General features: G+C 45.6%; 1 protein-coding gene across 13 annotated transcripts in view; it reads left to right on the top strand.

The window, feature by feature from the left end:
• KCNAB2 (potassium voltage-gated channel subfamily A regulatory beta subunit 2) overlaps window positions 1-23,982 on the top strand; it is a 113,278-nt gene that overhangs the window by 60,324 nt on the left and 28,972 nt on the right. For 9 of the 13 annotated variants that reach the window (XM_073316253.2, XM_073316255.2, XM_073316252.2 and 6 more), the window contains one exon: window positions 22,537-22,580. In XM_073316253.2, the coding sequence (XP_073172354.1) occupies window positions 22,537-22,580 (44 nt within the window). Of the gene's footprint in view, window positions 1-6,953; window positions 6,998-14,695; window positions 15,190-21,921; window positions 21,989-22,536; window positions 22,581-23,982 lie in introns of those variants that run through there. The other 4 variants (XM_073316261.2, XM_073316250.2, XM_073316251.2 and 1 more) reach the window with 4 other exon arrangements.

Genomic DNA, 23,982 nt, shown 5'->3' on the forward strand with positions numbered 1-23,982 from the left:
GGCTTTTAGCAAATACATTTCATTTAGCTTCTCACCGGTTATTTAATAGAATCGTGAAATGAAAACAAGTCATGACACTGCTTTAGTTACTAAAGATCCAAGAGAGAGACAATTCCTCCTTACCAAAACTGTTCCCCAGGATCAAGATTAGAGCTCATGTTAAGTTTGGTCCTAAATATTAATAAGAAAAATTCAGATCTGGTGTAGAACATGTTGGAGCGAGGGGAGTTATCCCAGCTTTACATGCAGGATGAATTTGTCCCTCTCTCCTAAGGCAAACACTGCCTGGTGAGGAAAGAGAAGCCAGCTCTCCAAGAAGGAATGGCACTTTATCTGACTACTCTGTCAGGCAACGGAGTTTTCTGGGTTGGAACGTACTTTATCATAAATCCACAGCGATTTGCTTTGAAATAATTAAGCAATAAACATGTTGGAATAACAGCAGGGTGTACAGCAGATTTCAGCAACTTTGTTTTAACCCAGACCTCACAACTAGACAGTGATGCCAGTGTCAGGGCAGTATGACCTCTTGCGAATGAGACCACCACGTCAGTGAATAAAATGATCACTGCATAAAAAATCTTCAGTCTTGTGAGATCCGGAGCTCACCTTGTACCCACCAGCTCTGCTCCTGCAAATGTTTCCTAGTAACATATTCCCAACAAATGAGTTTAAACTACATACCAGTTGATGCTGGCAACGCTCTGCTTTGTAAAGCTGTGCCAGATCACTCCAGGCGTTGTGTGAAAATTAAAGGTAGAACTTTAACCTATTAGATTCCAATGCCTGTCCATGAATATGAGAGGCTGTAGAGGAATGTGCTCAGCTGCTAATGTCCAGGGGTGTTCACAGCCTAGTCTCAGGCCAGGCCCACACTACAGACTTGTGCAGGCATGGCTCTCTCGGTCAGAACAGGCCAAACCCCTACAACAATTGGACTGAACGCTAGGAAAGGGTATCTGTGTGCAACCGCTGGAGAAGAGCCAGATTTTGCAAAGCAATATCTGGCAATCACTTGACACGCAGCATGAATGAGGCCAGTGGCCCAGCAATGATCCTTCACTAGCTGGGAGGAAGCTAGTTTCTGACCTGAGCATCGAGACCTTTGGGCAAGTTGCCTTCTCCCTCTGAGGGGCCAGTCCTGCACCACGACCCAGAAGTGCTGCACGTGGCTGTCCCGTGTGTTAAAGGAGACGGCAATGTATTGGGACAAGCTAGTCACCGTCAGACTGGCCTTTAGAGAGAAGTCTGCCAACAGCACTTGATCCAGACCCTGGACAGGGTTTGAGTACTGGTGCTAGGACCACAGTAATCCCTGCTCAGGCCAGGGCCAGGTGTACCCAGGAATCCCTACATACCCAGCCTGATTGCGGTCGTGAAACCTCAGACCCTAAAAGGAGAAGTGGCAGCTCTGCCCATTGTATCAGCAACAACTGGCAACAGGCAAATCTCGCTTCATCCATCCATCAAGGTGGCGTCGCTACTCACTCCTCCCTGGAGTGCCCAGAGCAGAACCCTGAGACCTCCGATGGCCTGGGGCGCCCTCACGAAGCACTGTTTCACCGAGGTGTACAGTGGAACCTTGCTCAGCCGCTCAAAGTAGCGATCCTCTTAGTCCCTGCCTCAGCCAGGGGGATGCTGGAGCGTCGAGTGCAGCCCATGGATCCGTAGTGTTGCACCTTTACAAAGCACGCATCATGCTCATGACTAATGCAGCATTCAGGCCACCCCACTGGCCCACAGGTCACGTTATCTGCATTCTGTCCAAAGCCATCCCACCCATCGGAAGCACTCTGGCACACATTAGGACCGGCACAGGGCTCTCCAGATCCATGTGGAGCTGACAGAAACCTTCTGAAGATCTGACATGCTCTCTGTCCAACGTAGCCCAGCGGCCAAAGGCAGGAAAGCCTCCAAAGCTCAGCTGCTGAGATAAGACCATTGGAGCAAACTGGGGAAGCATAGAGAGCAAGGAGTCTGACCCCATACTGCAGAGGGCGGGGCTCCTTGGTGCAGAGGCACGGCTGCAACCTGGGTGGGAAGATCGCATGCCCTGTGTGCAGCAACAAGGAAGGCATCCACGCAGCCCTACCCTTTTGCCAAGTTTCCATGGTTGGGGTGTCAGAAGCAAGGGGTGGCATGCTGCAGTGCTCACAATGTGGGATGTGATCAGCCCTCTCTTGGCGGAGGAGCGCATATGCTCTGCAAACGGTTAGTTCTCAAGCAGCAGTTGTGGAAGGGCTCAAGCTGCTGGACTGGTCACTCGCACTTTGCCGCTGACTGCCAGGGCTAGCTCTGGCCTGTCACTGCCAGCTGGTGAGGCCAAGTCCCCTTTGGAAAGGGTCTGTGGACCTTCCTACTGACGGAAAGGAAGCACTCAGGTGAATCTGGAGACAAGTTCCTATTCTGTGAGGTGGGGTGGGGGCATTGTGGGTGGAGTGTTTCTATTCTTCTCATTCATTTGATGTAACTCAATTTCTCTTGACTGATTGCATCCATCCCAATGTAATTATGACTTGTTTAGTTTTGTCTGGAGTTTTAGTTTGGTTTGGGGAGTATTTTTGTATAGATGGAGTGGAATCCCTTTGAGAGCTGCAACATGGTGTTTACTAGGGCAAGACATGAATATAAATTAATTAGGCTGTAACTCCTAGGTACAGCCATCTGATACCCTGGTGAGATGCATCATTCATGGTTCCTGCCTGCCGGCAGGCAGACAATCCCTCTTTCCTAGAGAACAAGCAAAGCCTTTGGAAGCCTAGGGCTTGGGCTTTAGAAACAGAACTTTTGTTGTCTGTGAAGTTTTTTAGGCTCTTGTCCAAAGCCTTGTGGAGTCAGTGGAAGGCTTCTTCCTTTGATTTAATAGGGTTTGAACCAGAACCAGGGTGCCTGTGTTTGAGTGATCCCTTCCCCTGCCGTTGGGATTGTCAGTCCAATGTCCCGGCTGCGCATGAGTCAGTTCCTGTGTGGGATAGGATTATCTATTTCCATTGCGTTCACTCCCAAAGGGCCAATTCAGGATCTGTCCCTAATGTGCCAGGTACTGTCCAAACACGTGGCATCTCAGCCAGGTTTTGGGACTGAGGCAATTCGCACTCCTTAAAGATAAATGAGAATGAGTCATCCTAAAGAGAGCTGCACTGCTCTGACCTGGGTACTTTACAACACCTTCGATAGGCCATGCCTGGTACCCCAGTCTAGGCAGGATTGTTGTCTGTCTGTGCTTAAACCAACTGAAGAAATGTGATTGGTTTAAAAAAAAGCTCTCCTATAAAAGGCTTAATGGGACCTATCAGAAGAGAGAACTAAAGATAGTAGAGGGGTTTGTATAGCACCTAACACAATGGGGTCTTGATCCACAACTGAGGCTCCCAGCCACTACCATGGTGCTAAAATATAGAACTATTCAGAAGGGGACTTTCTGGGTATCCTCGGCCTAGGTGCTGGACCTTCTCTCACTTCAGAAAGCCTATTTCATGAACTACAGGCCTCCAGACATTCAGTGCCCCCCATCCAAGTGTCTTTTCCTTCTCTTCCTTCAACCTGACAACAGAACTCCCACACTCCCTAGGATCTAAACTCCAGTCCTTGCTGCTCAGCTCAGACATCGCACGTATGTGGAGCTCAAGGGGAGTTCCCGGAGACCTTAGTGCCCTGTGCTTTAGGTACTCCGGCTTCTTGACTTGTCTCTGCCATTTTGCAGTCAACTTGGAAAAATGAACACCAGCCCATGTTAGAGAAATAAAACGGAGAAAGTATCATGTGGAGCCGGAAAACCAACTCCAAGCACAAAGGCAGCTGGCACGCCATTAATTTTGCATGTTCCTCCAGAACCTGGTGTAGTTAGAGCATAAATATTTCAAAGCATTTTTGTTTTTTTAACAACTGTATTATATTTTTGATTGACTGAAAGCTGTTTTAGAATAGGCTTGGGTTGTGAGCTGCTAGTGTGAAGTGATGCTATGAAATGTTCTCACTCTGATCAGAGATGGAACAATTATTTCACTCGGTGTATCTGAAATCGTCATGATACTGAAAGTAGAAACAGAAGACATTTTAGACACTCCAGAGTGTGGGACGGTTACTGCCGAACTCTAGCCTGGAAAGGGGAGAGTCTTTAGACACTCGTTTTAAGTGGGTTGGGAAGGAGGTTATCTTTATTATTCCTCTGTTTTCGTCACCATTCCTGTTAACCTGAATCTGTGGTGTTTCTAGCTGGTAACTACACCAACTTCTGACTTACATGGCATAAGACCTTGACTGCACTGGGATTGTGACGACTGGTGTAAAGCCCTGCTGTAGAACTGACTTACACCGGCTCAGCTCACTCCAGGTTCAGAGTATGCTGCACTGGTGTAAATCATGTCCATACAAGGGGATTGCACTGACACAGCTGCAGGAGTGGCCAAAACCCAGTGTAGACAAGACCAAAGTGAGGACAGAATGTGAACCTGCTCATCTGTCAAACTCTCACATCAAAGGCAGGGAATGGGGAGCAGATGGTCACGATCAGCTGTGAGCTGAATGGCTGACGCAGCCCTGGTGAAAAGTTGCGTGGCTGCATTTTCGTATCAGAAGCCAAGCTGTGAGCCGGTCAGCGATGGGGCACCTGCTGTTCTGCTCACCTGCTTGTTAGCACACAATCCGTCCAGATATTGCACTTTTCTTTCTCTTAGGGATTAGAGCCCACTCCACAAACAAGCACAGACTGTACGCTTTTAAAAAAATCCCTTCTGCAGTTAGTCCATCTCCTACGTCCTGAGACAGCAAATTACTCCATGTGGACTACCCTGTGCCCACATGAATTCTGTTTCTTTGAGCTCCGCCTGCAAAGAGCTGCCTGCAGGATTACGGCATGTCACTAAATCAAAAGCTTTGCAGACGGGGCTTCCTTGCGTTTTCTTCTATAAGAATAACACTTGCACAGTAAAAAAAAATAGCCCATTTATTGACGTTATTTATTGATGAAGTGAAGCTTTGCACATACAGTATCAAAGAAATTATTTAGGATAAAATATTTCGTTCAGGAAAGCACTTTAAAGTTAAGCTGCAGGGGTTTGGAGGTGGAGGGGCCATGGTGACATACTTTAAGTGTGAGCCTTTTTTGCCATGAAGATTGTGATTAACGCTAGCTGGAAGAAGCCTCTGGAAGTTGCTTTACAATAGCTTAGCCTACTTCTGAACAATTTCCCTTGAAGTTTAGAATGGAAATGTATCGCTTGTATCCTAGCAAGGGCTAAGCCGCTCCACTTCAGTAGCTTTTCAATTGGTGAGTTTAAACATTCTGGCTTAGAAGCAGAGACCCTTTCCGGGGGAGGGGTTGTTCTGGGGATCAGAATTGCATAAAGAGAAATTGTTCCGTTTTCAGGGCATTTCCTCTGAGTAATAATTTATTGACTGAAAAAGTCACCAGCTGAAAATTTATTTCCTTCTCTAATAAATCGCTGTATAAATTAAGAGGATTTATTTCTAATGGCAGTAAATAATTCTGGAGGTCGACCAGTAAAAACCTTTTAAGTGATTGTACAGCAAATCAACACATCATTTTTCATGATCACCCTGAAACTCATTTTAAATAAACCAGTAAAATTAGGGAACCAAAAAACACACTTAGAGTGTCACACGGAGGTCGCTGCTAGAAATTAGAGATGCAAGGGCCTAGTGCAGGGGCTCTCAACCTTTCCAGACCACTGCACCCCTTTCAGGAGTCTGATTTGTCTTGCGTCTCCCAGGTTTCACCTCACTTAAAAACTACTTGCTTACAAAATCAGACAAGAACACGAAAGTGTCACCGCACACGATTACTGAAAAGTTGCTTACGTTTTCGATTTTACCATGTCACTATAAAATAAACCAATCGGAATATAAATATTGTACATATATTTCATTGTGTAGTATATAGAGCAGTATAAACAAGTCATTGTCTGTATGAAATTTTAGTTTGTACTGACTTCACTAGTGCTTTTTATATAGCCTGTTGTAAAACTAAGCAAATATCTAGATGAGTTGATGTACCCCCGGAAGATCTCTGTGTATCCCCAGGGGTGCGTGTACCCCTGGTTGAGAACCACTGAACTTTGGGACATGGACATAGTCCACATTTCTTAAAGTGCTTTGTGCGCTCATGGCGCCCTATAAATGTTTGTTATATTCTTATATCTGCAGTTGGAAACTCTGGGTTCAGTTGTCTTATCCTTTTCCTAGCATGCAATAAATATTCAGAGGAGTTCTAGGTTTGTCATGTAAATATCTAGAGGATGTCCTATTAACACCTACAGCACGTTTGCTGCCCCAGCCAAGGGGTAGTAATTTTACCTGTTGCTGCGATATGGTTGTGCATGACACACGGTGCTTTCTGTGGGGCTGGGGTTCCAGGGCCCAACGAAATGGAGCAATTTCTGAAAGATGCCAGATTGGGGGTAGGGGGCAGCGGCAGCATCAGCAATAAACTGCCATTCAAATTCCAGGGTCCAAGAGCCTCCGGCACAGGGCGATGGCTGGAGTGACCTCTGGCAATTGCTGCTGTAGTACAGTGAATTTTTTCTAATAACCAACGTGGATGAAGGGTTTAGAGCTGAATGCGCAGCTTCTGTGTGCATCCCGCACGCTGGGCTGGATTCTTCTCTGAGCTCCTGGGGCTTCACGACAGGTGGGAAACTGCATTTTTCTGGCTTTTGTTTTAGTCGGGGGCTTTGGCCTATGCCTCCTGCAAGGAACTTTTAATCTGGGATCAGGGAGGTTTTCCTGCTTCTCCTCTGGAGGCACTAAAGGGTCACATGCAGATTAGTTCTGATTCACTGTGTCTGTCTGGGGTGCAGGAACTGCTCCTTGTCGGATGGGTGCCCGTGTGTCAGTGACCTAGTCTGCCAGGATGTTAGAAGTAATCTGCAAGGACACTTTTCTTTTCCCATCCCTCCTCAGGGCTGCTTTCTGCCATGATGCCTACAACAAATGATATGGGCTAGCGGGCCTGGGGCCGGAAAGAAGAGAAGAGTGGGTATGCTACAAGTTTATATTTGGATATTTCCCTCTTCTGTCCCTCTGTGCTGTTCATCATCTTAGGCTACAAACCCTTTGGTACAGGCTCCGTGTCTATTTGTGTGTTTGTGTAAGGCCTAGTCTAATGGGTCCATCATATAAGTAGTAATTAATAAAATAACTAGCAATCTTGGCAGAAATTTTAGCATTATTTTTTTTTGTAAATACTTTGGATCTCAAGTCTATTTAAACTACCACACAATAAAAGCAAATGGGCCTGATTCTCCATCGCCATGCAGCTCGTACGGCCATCACACCAGTGCAAGTTGGGTATAAAGTGCTGCCAGACCAGGATGGCCATGTTTTATACTCTTTGCACTGGTGTAAGTGATTGCACAGGGAGCTGGGTGATGCAGTGTCAGACTCTGTGCATCCAGATCAGTTATCTCTTAGGAAGAACCTCACGGCAAAGGATTATTGCAATGAGAACTTCTAGGATTACACCAGCCTTTTACAGCTTCTGTGCCGGCTAGCAGGTCTGGAATGGCCTGCGAGACTTGCCATTCAAGATGCACTCTGTGTTGCTATAGCCGTGTAGGTCCCAGGATATTAAGGAGACAAGGTGAGTGAGATAATCTCTTTCTGCTGGTGAGAAGCCAGTCCCATTCAGGCTGCAGACACTGTAATGGTCAGCTGTTAAAGTGGTACCTGGTGTGCACCTGGCTGTATAGAGCTAAAAATAGCCTGAGCAAAAATTAAAGTAAGTAATTTTGAATATGCAAATGGAACTTTACCACCAGTGTTGAGTCCCAGTAGGAGCTGATCTCAATGGGAGCTTTTTGCTGGAGGTTCTGATTCCCAGGAGTTTTGGGCAATGTTGTTTTTGGTTTTTTGTTAGGGCTGGGGGTGGGCTGGTTGGTTGGTTGGTTTTTGTTTAGGAGGATTTTTTGGGTAAATGTGCGTGGTGTTGGGTTTGCATCGCAGGGGGGTTGTGTTTGTTTAATTTGTGCGTACTAGAGGGACCTCCGGTATTGTGAAGACTTTGCTGACGTCAATAGGAAAACTATGATTAACTTCAGTAGGGGCAAGAATTCCCCCTTTGTCATCGGGAATTTCTGAACTGGTTGCAATAGAATTGGAAACTGCAATCAAGGTCTGGAGAGAGCTAAGTAGGATTACACTGGCTCAACTGTATGGATTAAGGATCTTTGAGGCAGAAGAAAACATCACTGGATTACAAGGTTTGGGGAGGGGGGGAGATCTGAGTTCAAATTTATGTGATTTTTATTCCCATCAGACACCCACACACCAAAACAATTTTCATTGTGTAAAAGTGCTTTACAAATTAATTCACATAATTATATTGATAATCCAGTTTGTTACTTCAATGTTATTTTTCTGGACCATGTGATTGATTAAACAATTATTTCCTGATCACGGAAGCATTCTCCTGTTCCTACTGAAAGAGAAGCTTCCACATATGTCAGTTAAAAGGACAACACAGGAGAGGGGATGCTGCTGCAGGCAGAAGTTCTGCATCGGAAGGTCTAATATTGCATTCGGAAGACATGAGAGTGTTTAATAGAGGGCTCATATTTTATGTTTGAAATCACAAAATAGTTTAAAAATGAGATGAGATTGTGTAGCTTTGAATGGTTAAAATTTTGCCTCCCATTGGTCAATTTGCCCCCTGTTCGGAGAGCCTTCAGGCAGGGGTCACACAAGCAATAACACTGAGTGGTGTGTTGAATTAAATTAAAAACCAAGAGTACATTACAGGGAAAGAAATTTCCCCACACTGGAGTGCTCTTAGCATTTCTCTAGGGTTTTACTCCGGCGACAGAAATGTTTTAAAAGGGTGAGCGATGAAACATTCTTGCTGGGAGATTTTATTTTTGACTTTGATCCGATTTTAAGAAAATTCCATAAGAGCCATCTTGCAGTTACCCCACAGCTGTCAAAGAGAGAGAATACATAAGCCCCATTTCCGGTCATAGCTAGGGCCTCTGTGGAGCCAGTATCCAAATCTGGCCCCTGCACCCTTTCTAGATTGAGAATCTAAAGATACTTAGTTTTGCAGGTGTTCGCCTGTTTCTAAAGATAAATCATAGAGACATACAGGCTGTGTGTGTGTGAGAGAGAGAGAGAGAGAGGAAGGGAGGGAGGGAGAATTTTTCATTGAGTTAAAAGGTCCCTAGGAAGACACCGCAACATCTAGTGTGCGTAGGCCGCTAGCCCAGCGCTCTGACAGCGCCGTGCAAGGGGTCGGTGTTTGGGAGCTGAGCTCTGCAGGCAGATGCTTGGGAGCGCTGTGAAGGCAGCACACCGAACCCCGGCAGGGAGAAAGCATCTTCCCTCCCAAATAAAGTGCCTTTTTCCGCCAGGGAGGGGCGAGCCCGGGACGCGGTTCTCACTCCTGTGGTGGGGAGATCCCCCAGGGCTCCCCTGCAAGAGGCTGTGGATCAGCATTCTGCACCCTGCCGGCTTCAGAGGAAAAAGGGTTTTTAATCTGGAGCTGAACTAGACTACCCGATTCCATTATGCGATTAATTCCATGGGTGTTAATCGAAGTGGCCCAAGCAAACCAGGGAGACGGGGTTCCAGTAGCCTGGTCCCACAAAACCTCCTCCCGCCAGCCCTGCTTAGCAGGGAGTTGCATCATCATGACAAAGTCTCCGAGGCACAGTGTGCCCAGGAGCCGAACGATTGGAAGCAGCAGCCTTTTAGTGCAAGGGCTGCTGAGGGGAGCTCTCTTTCATGGGTGTCTGATAGACAGTGGGGTGCCAGGGTAAAATAAAGAGCCCTGTGTCAAAGCAAGCTCCATACTAGGTCATAGAATCATAGAATATCAGGGTTGGAAGGGACCCCAGAAGGTCATCTAGTCCAACCCCCTGCTCAAAGCAGGACCAATTCCCAGTTAAATCATCCCAGCCAGGGCTTTGTCAAGCCTGACCTTAAAAACCTCTAAGGAAGGAGATTCTACCACCTCCCTAGGTAACGCATTCCAGTGTTTCACCACCCTCTTAGTGAAAAAGTTTTTCCTAATATCCAATCTAAACCTCCCCCACTGCAACTTGAGACCATTACTCCTCGTTCTGTCATCTGCTACCATTGAGAACAGTCTAGAGCCATCCTCTTTGGAACCCCCTTTCAGGTAGTTGAAAGCAGCTATCAAATCCCCCCTCATTCTTCTCTTCTGCAGGCTAAACAATCCCAGCTCCCTCAGCCTCTCCTCATAACTCATGTGTTCCAGTCCCCTAATCATTTTTGTTGCCCTTCGCTGGACTCTCTCCAATTTATCCACATCCTTCTTGAAGTGTGGGGCCCAAAACTGGACACAGTACTCCAGATGAGGCCTCACCAATGTCGAATAGAGGGGAACGATCACGTCCCTCGATCTGCTCGCTATGCCCCTACTTATACATCCCAAAATGCCATTGGCCTTCTTGGCAACAAGGGCACACTGCTGACTCATATCCAGCTTCTCGTCCACTGTCACCCCAGGTCCTTTTCTGCAGAACTGCTGCCTAGCCATTCGGTCCCTAGTCTGTAGCTGTGCATTGGGTTCTTCCGTCCTAAGTGCAGGACCCTGCACTTATCCTTATTGAACCTCATCAGATTCCTTTTGGCCCAATCTTCCAATTGGTCTAGGTCCTTCTGTATCCTATCCCTCCCCTCCAGCGTATCTACCACTCCTCCCAGTTTAGTATCATCCGCAAATTTGCTGAGAGTGCAATCCACACCATCCTCCAGATCATTTATGAAGATATTGAATAAAACCGGCCCCAGGACCGACCCTTGGGGCACTCCACTTGATACCGGCTGCCAACTAGACATGGAGCCATTGATCACTACCCGTTGAGCCCGACAATTTAGCCAGCTTTCTACCCACCTTATAGTGCATTCATCCAGCCCATACTTCCTTAACTTGCTGACAAGAATACTATGGGAGACCGTGTCAAAAGCTTTGCTAAAGTCAAGAAACAATACATCCACTGCTTTCCCTTCATCCACAGAACCAGTAATCTCATCATAAAAGGCGATTAGATTAGTCAGGCATGACCTTCCCTTGGTGAATCCATGCTGGCTGTTCCTGATCACTTTCCTCTCATGCAAGTGCTTCAGGATTGATTCTTTGAGGACCTGCTCCATGATTTTTCCAGGGACTGAGGTGAGGCTGACTGGCCTGTAGTTCCCAGGATCTTCCTTCTTCCCTTTCTTAAAGATTGGCACTACATTAGCCTTTTTCCAGTCATCCGGGACTTCCCCGGTTCGCCACGAGTTTTCAAAGATAATGGCCAGTGGCTCTGCAATCACAGCCGCCAATTCCTTCAGCACTCTCGGATGCAACTCGTCCGGCCCCATGGACTTGTGCACGTCCAGCTTTTCTAAATAGTCCCTAACCGCCTCTATCTCCACAGAGGGCTGGCCATCTCTTCCGCATTTTGTGATGCCCAGCGCAGCAGTCTGGGAGCTGACCTTGTTAGTGAAAACAGAGGCAAAAAAAGCATTGAGTACATTAGCTTTTTCCACATCCTCTGTCACTAGGTTGCCTCCCTCATTCAGTAAGGGGCCCACACATTCCTTGGCTTTCTTCTTGTTGCCAACATACCTGAAGAAACCCTTCTTGTTACTCTTGACATCTCTGGCTAGCTGCAGCTCCAGGTGCGATTTGGCCCTCCTGATAACATTCCTACATGCCCGAGCAATATTTTTATACTCTTCCCTGGTCATATGTCCAACCTTCCACTTCTTGTAAGCTTCTTTTTTATGTTTAAGATCCGCTAGGATTTCACCATTAAGCCAAGTTGGTCGCCTGCCATATTTACTATTCTTTCGACTCATCGGGATGGTTTGTCCCTGTAACCTCAACAGGGATTCCTTGAAATACAGCCAGCTCTCCTGGACTCCTTTCCCCTTCAAGTTAGTCCCCCAGGGGATCCTGGCCATCCGTTCCCTGAGGGAGTCGAAGTCTGCTTTCCTGAAGTCCAGGGTCCGTATCCTGCTGCTTACCTTTGTTCCCTGCGTCAGGATCCTGAACTCAACCAACTCATGGTCACTGCCTCCCAGATTCCCATCCACTTTTGCTTCCCCCACTAATTCTACCCGGTTTGTGAGCAGCAGGTCAAGAAAAGCACCCCCCCTAGTTGGCTCCTCTAGCACTTGCGCCAGGAAATTGTCCCCTACGCTTTCCAAAAACTTCCTGGATTGTCTATGCACCGCTGTATTGCTCTCCCAGCAGATATCAGGAAAATTAAAGTCACCCATGAGAATCAGGGCATGCGATCTAGTAGCTTCCGTGAGCTGCCGGAAGAAAGCCTCATCCACCTCATCCCCCTGGTCCGGTGGTCTATAGCAGACTCCCACCACTACATCACTCTTGTTGCACACACTTCTAAACTTAATCCAGAGACACTCAGGTTTTTCTGCAGTTTCGTACCGGAGCTCTGAGCAGTCATACTGCTCCCTTACATACAGTGCTACTCCCCCACCTTTTCTGCCCTGCCTGTCCTTCCTGAACAGTTTATAACCATCCATGACAGTACTCCAGTCATATGAGTTATCCCACCAAGTCTCTGTTATTCCGATCACGTCATAATTCCTTGACATCACCAGGACCTCCAGTTCTCCCTGCTTGTTTCCAAGGCTTTGTGCATTTGTATATAAGCACTTGAGATAACCTGTTGATCGCCCCTCATTGCCAGTATGAGGCAGGAGCCCTCCCCTCACAGACATTCCTGCCTGTGCTTCCTCCCGGTATCCCGCTTTCCCACTTACCTCAGGGCTTTGGTCTCCTTCCCCCGGTGAACCTAGTTTAAAGCCCTCCTCACTAGGTTAGCCAGCCTGCTGGCAAAGATGCTCTTCCCTCTCTTCGTAAGATGGAGCCCGTCTCTACCCAGCACTCCTCCTTCATGGAACACCATCCCATGGTCAAAGAAACCAAAGCCTTCTCTCCAACACCATCTGCGTAGCCATTCGTTGACTTCCACGATTCGACGCTCCCTACCTAGGCCTTTTCCTTCCACGGGGAGGATGGACGAGAACACCACTTGCGCCTCCAACTCCTTTATTCTTCTTCCTAGAGCCACATAGTCCGCAGTGATCCGCTCAAGGTCATTCTTGGCAGTATCATTGGTGCCCACGTGGAGAAGCAGGAAGGGGTAGCGATCATTTCTGTCCCTTTGGCTAATCTAAAGTCCTTTTTTAAATTACTTTAGTATTCCCAGAACTGTTACGTTGCACAGCCCTGCTGTCCTGTTCGGCTATCAGATGGGTCCTAACGTGTTCACCTGGGAGCAGCAGGATCTGCTCCAGGCATGGCAGCGGGCCTGGCAAGGCAAAGCCAATGCTGATTAATTCGTCTCTTGCTACTGCCATGGTCTTTCCCCCCTTTGAATTAGCGTGAGGAGAAGAGATCCGTTTTCGTGGCCGAAGTCCTTGGAATCCGATCTGAAACCTTTGTTGTGGCTGTTGGAATTTGGGAGCCCCCAGCACATCCCGTGCAGCCTCCTGTCCTGTAATGGTCTCCTTTTTCTCATGTCCTGTCTTCTGTGGGGAGAGGCTTTGTGTATTTTATTAGCAAACCCCTCTGTACTAGCCTGTAGATGCAAAGCCACTAGTACCTCTCTTTGGTGGTAAAATTCACCACGACCATTTAAAGGCAAAGAATAAAAATAGGTTTTAGAACAACCGCCGCACATGCTTATGAAAACACTGCAAACTGCGTCGGTTCCAGTCTGTGACATTGTTGACTCTTGTATTTGAAATGGTTACGTTTCTGCTTCAGAGCTGAATAGGACATTGTTTTTTTTCATAAAACATGTAGCAAATACAAGCTGGGTCTCTCCATTCTTGCACTCTAGTAGTAATGTTTAAATGCTGCTTTACAGACATACAGGAGGGAGGTCTCTGCTTCACCCAATTTACTATCTAAATTTAGCTGTTGTCACTATTCATCTCAACATTTGGAGATGGAGGGACAGAGATGAGAGGGAGCAGAAACTGAGGGGGGAGGAAACCCCTCCCTCCCCCCCTTGAGAGACCATTAGTGACCCACAGAGCAGCTGCGTGCAGCAAATCCACTAACACCCACAGCTGTCTCTCTAGTTATTCTTCCCTGGGAGACGCAGCAAGGAACCCCCTTTTTGTTGTTAATGAATTGCTGAATGTTTCCTGCTCAGCCCACTGGTTACCTAATTGATTTAGCCGAGCCTGGGAATCCAGCAGGATCCGTGGCAGCATAGTCACGCTGCCCTCTTCGCTTCAGAAATCCAGCCCTGGATCTGGCAAGGAAGCAGCTGTCGCAGGGGTCAGTGAGGGAGAGAGACAGGAATTCCTCTGCAGGGCTCAAGAAGCAGAAGAATTTGGGGGCTTGGCAAGCTTTTTACCTTCAATGAAGGCCCGATGGATGTTTGCTTTGCCTATAACCAGCTGGGTCTGAATGGCCTGGCTCCTGTGCATGTGGAAACCTGCAGAAGATTTTTACCTAACAGAGCTGAAAGTCTGAGATTTAAAAATAAACAGAAATACAGCGTAAATATTTATTTATTTGCCAGCCACAGTGTTTAACTTAGTGGCAAACAGCATCCATTAAACTTTGAAAAGCTACTTCAGAGAAACACTGAGCTACACCGTCAAGTGTGGGAGCAGGGAAAGCATTGCATGGCAGAAGGATGCAAGCTGGGATGTAAATGGATTTGACTCTATTATTTCTTAACCTTCCCAGTTCATTTAGTTGTGTTTTTTCCCCGGCAGACTTTCTCCTATGACAGAAGGTTGAAATTGCAAGAGCTGCATCTTCTGCTTGTTTGTTATGTGGTGTTTTTGTTTTGTTTTTTGGGGGGGGTTCTGAATATTCTGTATTCCCAGGGAAAACACTTACAACCCATGTCCTCCTCCAGCCCTCCCGGGGAGAGAGGGCAGCCTGCTGTGGAACAGAACACTTCTGAGAGCTAAAGTGGGGAGGGGATTTCTGCAACCAAAATAAAGCGAGGACACTATGCAGGTTTCTTTTGTATGCTCAGAGCACAGCATAAAGAGCCGGAGTGCAGAAGATCGACTGAACAGACAAAATGCCAGCAGTCCCAGCCTTGGCACGCGTAGCAAATTCCGAGCAGTGGCCATGGTTGCCCGGAGTCTGGGGCAGCTCTCTGTGCAAAATGCTCCATCCTCAAGTGAATCCAGCGTGAAACAGCCAGGAATGAAATATAGGTATGGAGAAGACCATGCTTCCCATTCTGCGGGAAGAGAGTTTCTTGGTCTCTTGTGTAGATGTGTTTCTGATTTTGCTGTCTAGTATACATGTTGGAAGGGGGGTGTGCGGAGGTGTGTTGTGTTGTGTTGCCTGACTACGTCTATACGTTTTCACTGATACAAATGCTGAACTCGGTGTGCACTGTCCTACTTCTCTCTATTTCTACTAGTTGGCTGTTTTTCTCCTTTAGGTGCAACCTTGTGAAGGGTCGTCGTCTGCTCTCACTTACACTGATGTAAAACCAGAGCACCGCCACTGCATTCATTGGAATTATTCCCAGTTTACGCTAGCCTAAATGAGAGTAGAATGTGACCCTAAGATATGGTTTAGGGTTCAGCAGAATCCCTGTTGGCTTTGTTGTTGCTAATTCTCAGACATTCCCGAGGGTCAGCAGCCCACCGATTCCTCATATGATAGCAGACCTTTGTGTTCGGTAATATCACCAAACATTTTCTGATGCTTCCACCTTTTCCTTTAGAGCCCCAGTACATGTGCTGTCGAATAAGAGGGGACTGTGTCAGTTATACACTCTACCGCTGTTGATCTGTGTTTAGTGATCTGAAAACTAAACAAGACAAACATAACGTGCTCCAAAGAGCCATGCACCAAGGGCTTAGTGTGTTAAACTGGCATGATATTTCAATAGGGAGATGCCAAGAAGTTTCGTGTGTCTGAAAGAACAAGAATAACATGTATGCTGTACTTTGGCTAATATCGGCATGTGTGACACTTCATACAAGATGTGAATAACAGTGCCAAATATGTCAGGGAGAGGCACATCGCTCGCATGGTGTGAGGTGTACCAGATTATCTTGTCTTGTTCAATAACAAGCCATTATTACTCCGGTCCTCTGTAGTCTTCTAAGCAGTGTGTGTGTGTGAGTGAGATAGAGATAAAGAATGAATACATGGGAGAGGTTTCGCCTTAGATTGGAAGGGATCTATTAGCTAAGAACCTTGGGGTCTCCTCTCGGTCCTGTATGTACCTCTCAATTGAGACCCCTGAATGCCAGAGCTGTATTCGCATTAAGAAAAAAATTGTGACAGGCAATCCTATCTGGAAACCATTCAATACATGCTTTGAAAAGTTCAGCTGAAAATTTCTTTAAATGTCTGACTTATAAACTTACACCCTACAGTTCTTCAACCTTTCCATCTAAGACAGCAAATTTCTAAGTATCTTCCAAAGGCAAGAGAGATCATAAAGACCAAAGTAATTCCAGTGCCAAGAGCATTAAACTTCCTGGGTTGCAGAAGATTAGGTCAGCCATAGCATTGCTGGTGGGTTGGGTTTGTCAGCTTATTAGTGGTGAATAAAAACATGCTGTACAATACACTGTGGGCAAAAGCAGCCTTTCTCCTCGCCCATCCTTCCCTCACTACCCAAAGAGATCGCCTCTTCCTGTGTAAAGATCTTAAAATGATGAGAGAAAAATGAACCATGTAAATGTTATTTGGCAAAGATTTTCAGGAGTGACGAACAATTTTTTGGTTGTGTTGCCTTTTGGGTGCCCAACCTGAGAGAGGACCTAGCATCAGTGGGTGGCTTTTCAGCCCTTTCTGAAAATCAGCCCCCTTCTAAGGCCTCCAGAAACACAAGCCACTTTGAAAATCTCAGCCTTGCAACATTTGAATGTTTCTTACTCAGTATTTATGCCCTTTGCCACATACCCGAGGTGGACACGCTGCCTCCCACGTAGTCCAGAAGCTAGAGACATATGCTGTGTTGGGTCCTATTCCTCTCTAGATTGTAACTTGCGTAGCCAATTATTTGAGACAGAGTTCTGCTGAGGTGAATGTAGACTGGTGGGAATGTTGGGTGACTCCCAGAACAGGGAGAATTTGGGCTTCAAAAAAATTCCACTATCCTTCTGAAGACCGTTCCCCATCAAACATGTGAATCAGAAATGCTGATTTATTATGTAGTTTGTTCACTCCCTGGGAGGCAAGCATGATTTTAAAAAAACCAACAAAATGCTGATGGATTGGGTAGTGTAGTCTGCTGGTACATGTTTAATAGTTTGAAAAGCACATCTGTTACTATCCTCTTCCAGTGCTGAGGAAGGGAAAAGGTCTTTCTACTTCCTCATGGAAGTGTCCCTTCACCATTTCCAGCTCCCTGGCAGTACTGAATGAATTGCACAAGCCTTAGGTTGTGCCTTGCTGTGTGGTGGCTTTTTTTGCTAGGGCTGTGTTAAACCACTAATAACACAGGTTATTAAGGGAGTATGGGTGCCAACTTGTTAAGAAAGTGTGTGTTTGTTTCATCTTTTAAACTAAGTTGTGCATACATATAGCTTTAATACAAGCCTTAACTTCTATTCCAGTGGTCCCTGAACTTTTTACCTTGTTTCCCCCCTCCTCTTCCTCCCCCCCCCCCAGGCCAGGAGCAGGGCCATGGCTCTGGGAAAGGAGGGGGACGCAGACAGGGGTAAGGGGGCTGAGGCTAGGGCCACAGCGGGGGGCGGGAGTGGAACCTCAACTGGGGACCAAGGCCAGTGGCTGGGGCCCCGGCAACCAGGAATGGAGCTGGGTGGTGCTCCCTCCTCACCCCCATCGGGGCTGGCCCAGGCCCCAACTGCGCCCCACCAAACATTCCTCCATGTTCCCTTGGTGGGCATGCCCCACAGTTTGGGGACCTCTGTTCTACACAGTGAATCAGAGTAGTATAACAAGACCTGAGGAATATTAACCGTCATCTACAGTTAGTAACTATTATTACTGTTGTTTAGATTTGCTCTGTTCCCAAATCCTAGATCCCTTGATCAAATTGCTGCTTGCGTGAGGCTTCAGTCCAGAGATCACTTTCTTTTCGATCCCAGTCCCTGAAAGAACAATCCTGTATCTGGGCTATTTTCATAAATAGAGGATTTTTTTACTGTATTTCATCATAGCCAGTTTCGTATATTTGAGTGTAAAATCATTAGGAGCTCGAGCTCTCTAGAAAAATGCCTTGTCACTGAACTAAAGAACAGCGACGTACTTACCGTACAGGCAGGTCCACACGAGAAGTGCTTCATGGGCACAGCTGCGGAGAAGACTGAGAGGGGACATGAGAACAGTTTTCAAGTACATAAAAGGTTGTTACATGGAGGAGGGAGAAGAATTATTGTTCTTAACCTTTGAGGATCGGACAAGCAGCAATGGGCTTAAATTGCAGCAAGGGAGGGTCAGGTTGGACATTAGGAAAAACTTCCTAACTGTCAGGGTGGTTAAGCACTGGAATAAATTGCCTAGGGAGGTTGTGGAATCTCCATCATTGGGGATTTTTAAGAGCAGGCTGGACAAACACCTGTCAGGGATGGTCTAGAAGATAATACTTAGCCCTGCCATGGGTGCAGGGGACTGGACTCGATGACCTCTCGGGGTCCCTTCTAGTCTGATGATTCTGTGAAGATGCTGTATGCCAATGGGAGAGCGCTTAATGCCCCAATTTATAGCTTCTTTCCTTTAGTATCTAGGAATCTGTATTGTACTTTGAATCCTGCAAATGACTCTAGTTTCTGCTGGACTGTGGTGGCTGCTGCCGTGTGTTACTATATAGTCTTCATTTCCCCAGCTCCTTTTATTAGTAGAGGTTGTTAACCATTTAAAGAGGTAAAGGCCTCCACCTTCCTGCAGTGAACCAGCCTTCCTAGATGTGCTTACTTCAAAGCTGTAGACACTAAGCTGAGAGAGTGCAAAAGTCCAGAAAAGTTTTAATGGCTGGGTTATTAGAGTCTTTATAATTTGAATAAATAGATTTTTTTTAAGCTTGATGTCGGTTGTAGACATTAAAGATGGAAAAGGTCTTAGGTGATCCTAGTCTAGTCCAGGGATGGTCAATTTATTTTTTGTTAGGGTTCAGATTTCTTGGTCAAGGTGTAGTCAAGGTTCAGACTCCAGAGAAAATAAAAACAACAATAATTATAATAATAATTAATAAAAAGATTTCAGGGTCTGTTCAAAAGGGTCTGGCAGTCCAGATCTGGCCTGCAGTCTGCCTATTGACTCTCCCTGCTCTAATCCATCCCTAGCCAGTACCGAATCCGTCCCTAGGACGTGTCCCCACATCTTCGGGCACGTCTACACTACAGCGCTACACTGATGCAGCTGCGCCACTGTGGCATGTCTGGTGAAGAAGACACACTGTGCCCACGGGAGAGCGCTCTCCCGTCGTCGTCATTACTCCACCGTGGCGAGAAGCGTAAGCTACGTTGGCAGGAGACAGCACCAGCGTGGATAGCACGAAACTTGTGTCTATGCGGGGCTGGCTTTTTCACACCCCTGAGCGATGTAAGTTGGATCGACTCAAGGAGTTGTATAGACCTGCCCTTAGAGACGAGCTCTACTCTGAAACAGCAGCAATGCAGAGAACGATCTAGGGACGTAAAGGCAAGTGAGCATCTCAAGCCAGTTTGTTTTACTAAGCACGTTTTCTTATCTTTTCATTTTCATTTTTATTTCTTAAACAAGGTTCCTAATGTGACACAGGAATTGAAACACCGCCTGGGTCTAACAAGCAATATTCAATAGCAGTGAAATATGCAGGGGCTAAATGAAGTGCACCTGCGCTTTCTGATGGCTCACGCTAACAGCTATTCCAGTAGACTGCCATTAGTCTTTTCTATGAGGTTGAACAGACCTGAGCCAGAGCTAATGAAGGCCGTTCACTTGGCATGCTGTTTCTAACACCACTTCTTCACGGTGTTCTGCTTTTGTGCCACTAGAAAATATCTGTACAAATCAATTTTTTTTATAATGCTTTAAAGATTCTAAACCCCAGATTGAACTAGTTTATTGAGAGAGGGAGCAGCGTGCGTTCTGGACACCAAACCAGGAGTCGGGAACTCCTAAGGTCGAAATCCCAGCTGTGAGATTGGTTTTCCCTGTAGCTCTGGGCGAGACATAGGCTCTCTTCTCATGAGTGTTCCCTTCTTAAAACTGGGGTTAAGTTATCTGTATCATATTCATTAATATTTTAAAGCCCTTTGAAAATTGAAAGAGTCAAATGTGCCATAACGTTGCAGAGTTCATATCTGCTCACCAAATTATATGCTCGTTATAGACATCATTTGTTTCCAGCTATTAAATTCTTACCCTATCTACTCTGAATTTTCAGTTTATGTTCTCTCTCTCTCTCTCTCTCTCTCTCTCTCTGTTAAAAACACCATTGTTGTAAAACTGCTGGATGCCATAATGACTCTGGCTTAATCATATAAAGCAGATTGAATGAGGTCACTGCTACTGCCACTTTACATTATTGTGCAACTGTAGCGTACAGTGTTTCAGCAGCCATCTGTGATCTAATAAGTGAATTCTGTGTCTGAAAACCTTGCATTTGCTGTTTTATTTTCCACTAACATGTGGCTGGTTTTCCATGTTTAATTGTCATAAATAGTTCTGATTTTGTACTCATTTTTTGAGCTCTAAGTAATTGCCCAGGAAAAGAGCATTGTGTGATGCAGATAAATTTCTTGAAATGACCTTTTCCTGGTTTTATTCTGTCATATATAGTTCATTTGCAAGTAGAAAAAGCAGATAAGAGATTTCACATTCTTTTGCTTTTGTTTTATCCCTGCAGATGTGCTGTGTGCAAAATTATGCATTTTCTGTTGACACTCTCAAGTTGCAAAGTGCTTTTGTTTTTCAGTTGGCAATAACTAAATGTCTAGTGTCTAAGTAACAGCATCCTTTCCATTTCTACTGTGTCTGTGTTTGTTGTCTCTTTAGATATTTATCTCCTGTTTTGGTTGCAAAAATAGGAAAATAATAATGTTACTTGACATTTTCAATTGTTGTTTAATACCTCATTCGAGTCGGGGAAAAATCATTCTCTATCTTCTCTTCCTTCTTTAACTAAATAGCTTCTCAATTCATGGCCTTAATTTTGTAGCCATCAATATGCGTTTAGAGGGGGTAATGCCTTCTATCGTTTGGTTTATTGATTTAGTATCAAGGATGGTCTAGATAATACTTAGTCCTGCCTCAGTGCAGGGGATTGGACTGGATGACCTAACCAAGTCCCTTCTGGTTCTACATTTCTATGATTCTGTCTTTGTGCTGCTGATTTCATACTTTCATTTCTATCACAGTTTTCTTCAAATCCAGTTTATTCATAATTTTACCTTGTGTTTATATCTCTCTCTTTCATGGTTATTTCATTCCTTATCATGTTCTCATTACCTTCTTGCTTTTTTTCTGTTTTGCTCTCTCTCTTTTTACTAGGCTTGAATGTGGCCACCCTAAGCTCTTTAGAGCCTTGCAACCCAGGTTGGTAGGTTTGGGGGGGGGGGGCTCCCAACCACCGGGTCACCTCAGAACAGTTATACTAGCTGTTTATTCCAGGTAATTTTGCAACACGCATCCTCATTCACTGCCTGTCGGACTCTACTTTGTGCATCTTCCGTCCATGCTAACTCAACTCTTGTAACTCACAGATGTGTCACAGGCTCTTCAATCCATATTATTTCGGGGGTTAAATGTGCTCTTGTAAAGGGACTAATGTTATCACACCAGCACGTGATTTTGTACCTGTTCAATGACCAACATGAGGTTGGTTGGTTGCGAGGGGGTTGTTAAGTGTCGTACCCATAACCACGACTTACTGGTTGAGTTTGCATGTTCTTTACAATACACCTGGTACGCTTCAGAACTTTCTTACAATAATAATGCAGTCTAATTTTCAGTGTTTCACTTTATCAATTCAGTACAAAGACCAAATAGAAAACTAGAAAATCCAGACCACCACCACCATGAAAACAGCGTGTTGTGTGTGTAAGTAATTATTAAGAACAGGATCAAAAAGTCGTCATTAAAATAGTACTGAAATTATCTTCCAAGAACAGTGAATGCAGAGGATAAAAGTTATTTTTAATGCCTTTTATTTAAAGTGGCTTCACGAGCTTTGCCTTTTTTTTGACAGTGTGGAGGTCTCTCTTCCTCTAACTATCTATATATGCATACATATGTAGCTGCATAATTTCCCTGTAGTGAAACCAGTAATTTCACTTGATCAGCAGTTGAGGAGAAGTGTTATGAACTGCCGCTCCACGGTGGTGCCTGGGGAATACATTGTACTCTTGGTTCATTCAAAGACACGAGCTTAGCTAAACACTTCCCGTACAGCACTTTGTGTTGATTGGAGTGCAAAGCACGGAAACCCCTGTCCTTTCTGTGTATAGTTTTGGAAACTGATGTTCCTGTGACGTTTGCTGAAGGGATGGGGATTGGGGACACCACACGTATCATCTGTCCCGTGTAGCTATGGCACATCCTATTTCTGGCATTTCCACTGGTTATTAAGAGGTGTTTCTCTTTTTCAGAAATCTTGGGAAATCAGGGTTGCGAGTATCCTGCCTTGGCTTAGGTAAGTGACTTGATCGTCGGGGGCACTCTCTCATACCTCTCCAGTGTCCATTGGTAAGCAATCATCTTCACAATGATTTCTTCCCTCAGTTATTTAAGCAAGAGACAGGCCCCCAAGGTGGAGGTGGCAGGTGAAGGGAGCTGCACCTTTTGCATTGATCAGAGCGATGTTCCTCTGATCCCATGTTGCATTAAAAATGGATGACCCGAAACCGGATCCAGCTACTAGTGCGGCATTTCCCTGCGTTGTTGTTGCTAACTGCTGGTTACCAAGTAACCAGATCTAACCACAGATTTCTGTTCTGTCCTAAACCTCGGCATTTCCCCCAGTGAATCAGCCTGGATCGTGGCCTCGCAGACAGCATGGTTACCAGACTCTGAAATCCTCCTGTGTGCTTAGTGCATGTTGTATCCCCGATTGGTTTTCTGTATTAAAATATGTGGTGGTTACAGGTTTACTTGGGCTGCTGTCATGGATGGGTTGACAAACGGGCATCTCTTTGCGTTTGCTCCTCAAGAGACCCATGTGCTCAAGACATTTAAAAGTATGTCAAAAGAAACATTTGTGCCATTTGCTGCATATGGTTGTCAGAGCACTTCAGCACGTCGCACGTGAATTTGGTTTGCAAAGACACCAGCCCTCAGCGAGGGCTAAGTCCACGCTCAGTTTAAAGCTCAGCCGTGAGCTGCCGAGTACACTTAGGCTCTCTTTGGCTTCGTTGTGATGTATGACACAAGCTGGCCAGGTTGGGGAATGGAGTTCTGCTTCTTCGGTGCTTCTTATAGAAATAGCAGAAACCTCAAGTGTAGTTGTTGTTGTTTTTCTGGAGTAGCTGCTGTGTGTGTCTTGGCGAATGTCTGAGTGACAAGGGACTGCCACGGCTACAGCTATACTGCCTGCCACCGTTGGAGAACGTAGGGTTAGTTTAAGCTCTCACACCTTCATTGCAAGGTGAGCAGTTAAATCTTTTGACAGAAGCGTCCTGTATCCAAAACGTTAATAAGCCCAAGAAGTTAAATAAGTATTAACAAAAAGAAACCGGAGAATTAAACAATCTGAGTAAAAACCCCGTCTCTTTCAGTTGATCAACTTTCACGGTCTTGACTTTTGCATGTCCAGTCCCCAGAGACTCGCACCTTGACATTTTAATGTAAAAGACAAACGGAAAACTAAAAATGTTGCTTGTTGGGGGGGAAGAGAAACATAGAGGCCTTTTTTATCCATCGTAAAGAAGGAAAAAGAACATGCCGAGGGTTTTCCCATTGTAGTTCACTTTTAAAAGAAAAGCCGTTTGAGTCACCATCATGAAAACGAAGCATCCGAAAAATGTAAACAGTGAAAATCAGTTTTTCTTGTCTGAATGAAATTTTATCAAACTTTTCAAAAAGAAAAAAGGCATTTT

This window comes from Lepidochelys kempii, chromosome 18, assembly GCF_965140285.1.
Source record: "Lepidochelys kempii isolate rLepKem1 chromosome 18, rLepKem1.hap1, whole genome shotgun sequence".
Taxonomy (NCBI): Eukaryota; Metazoa; Chordata; order Testudines; family Cheloniidae; genus Lepidochelys; species Lepidochelys kempii.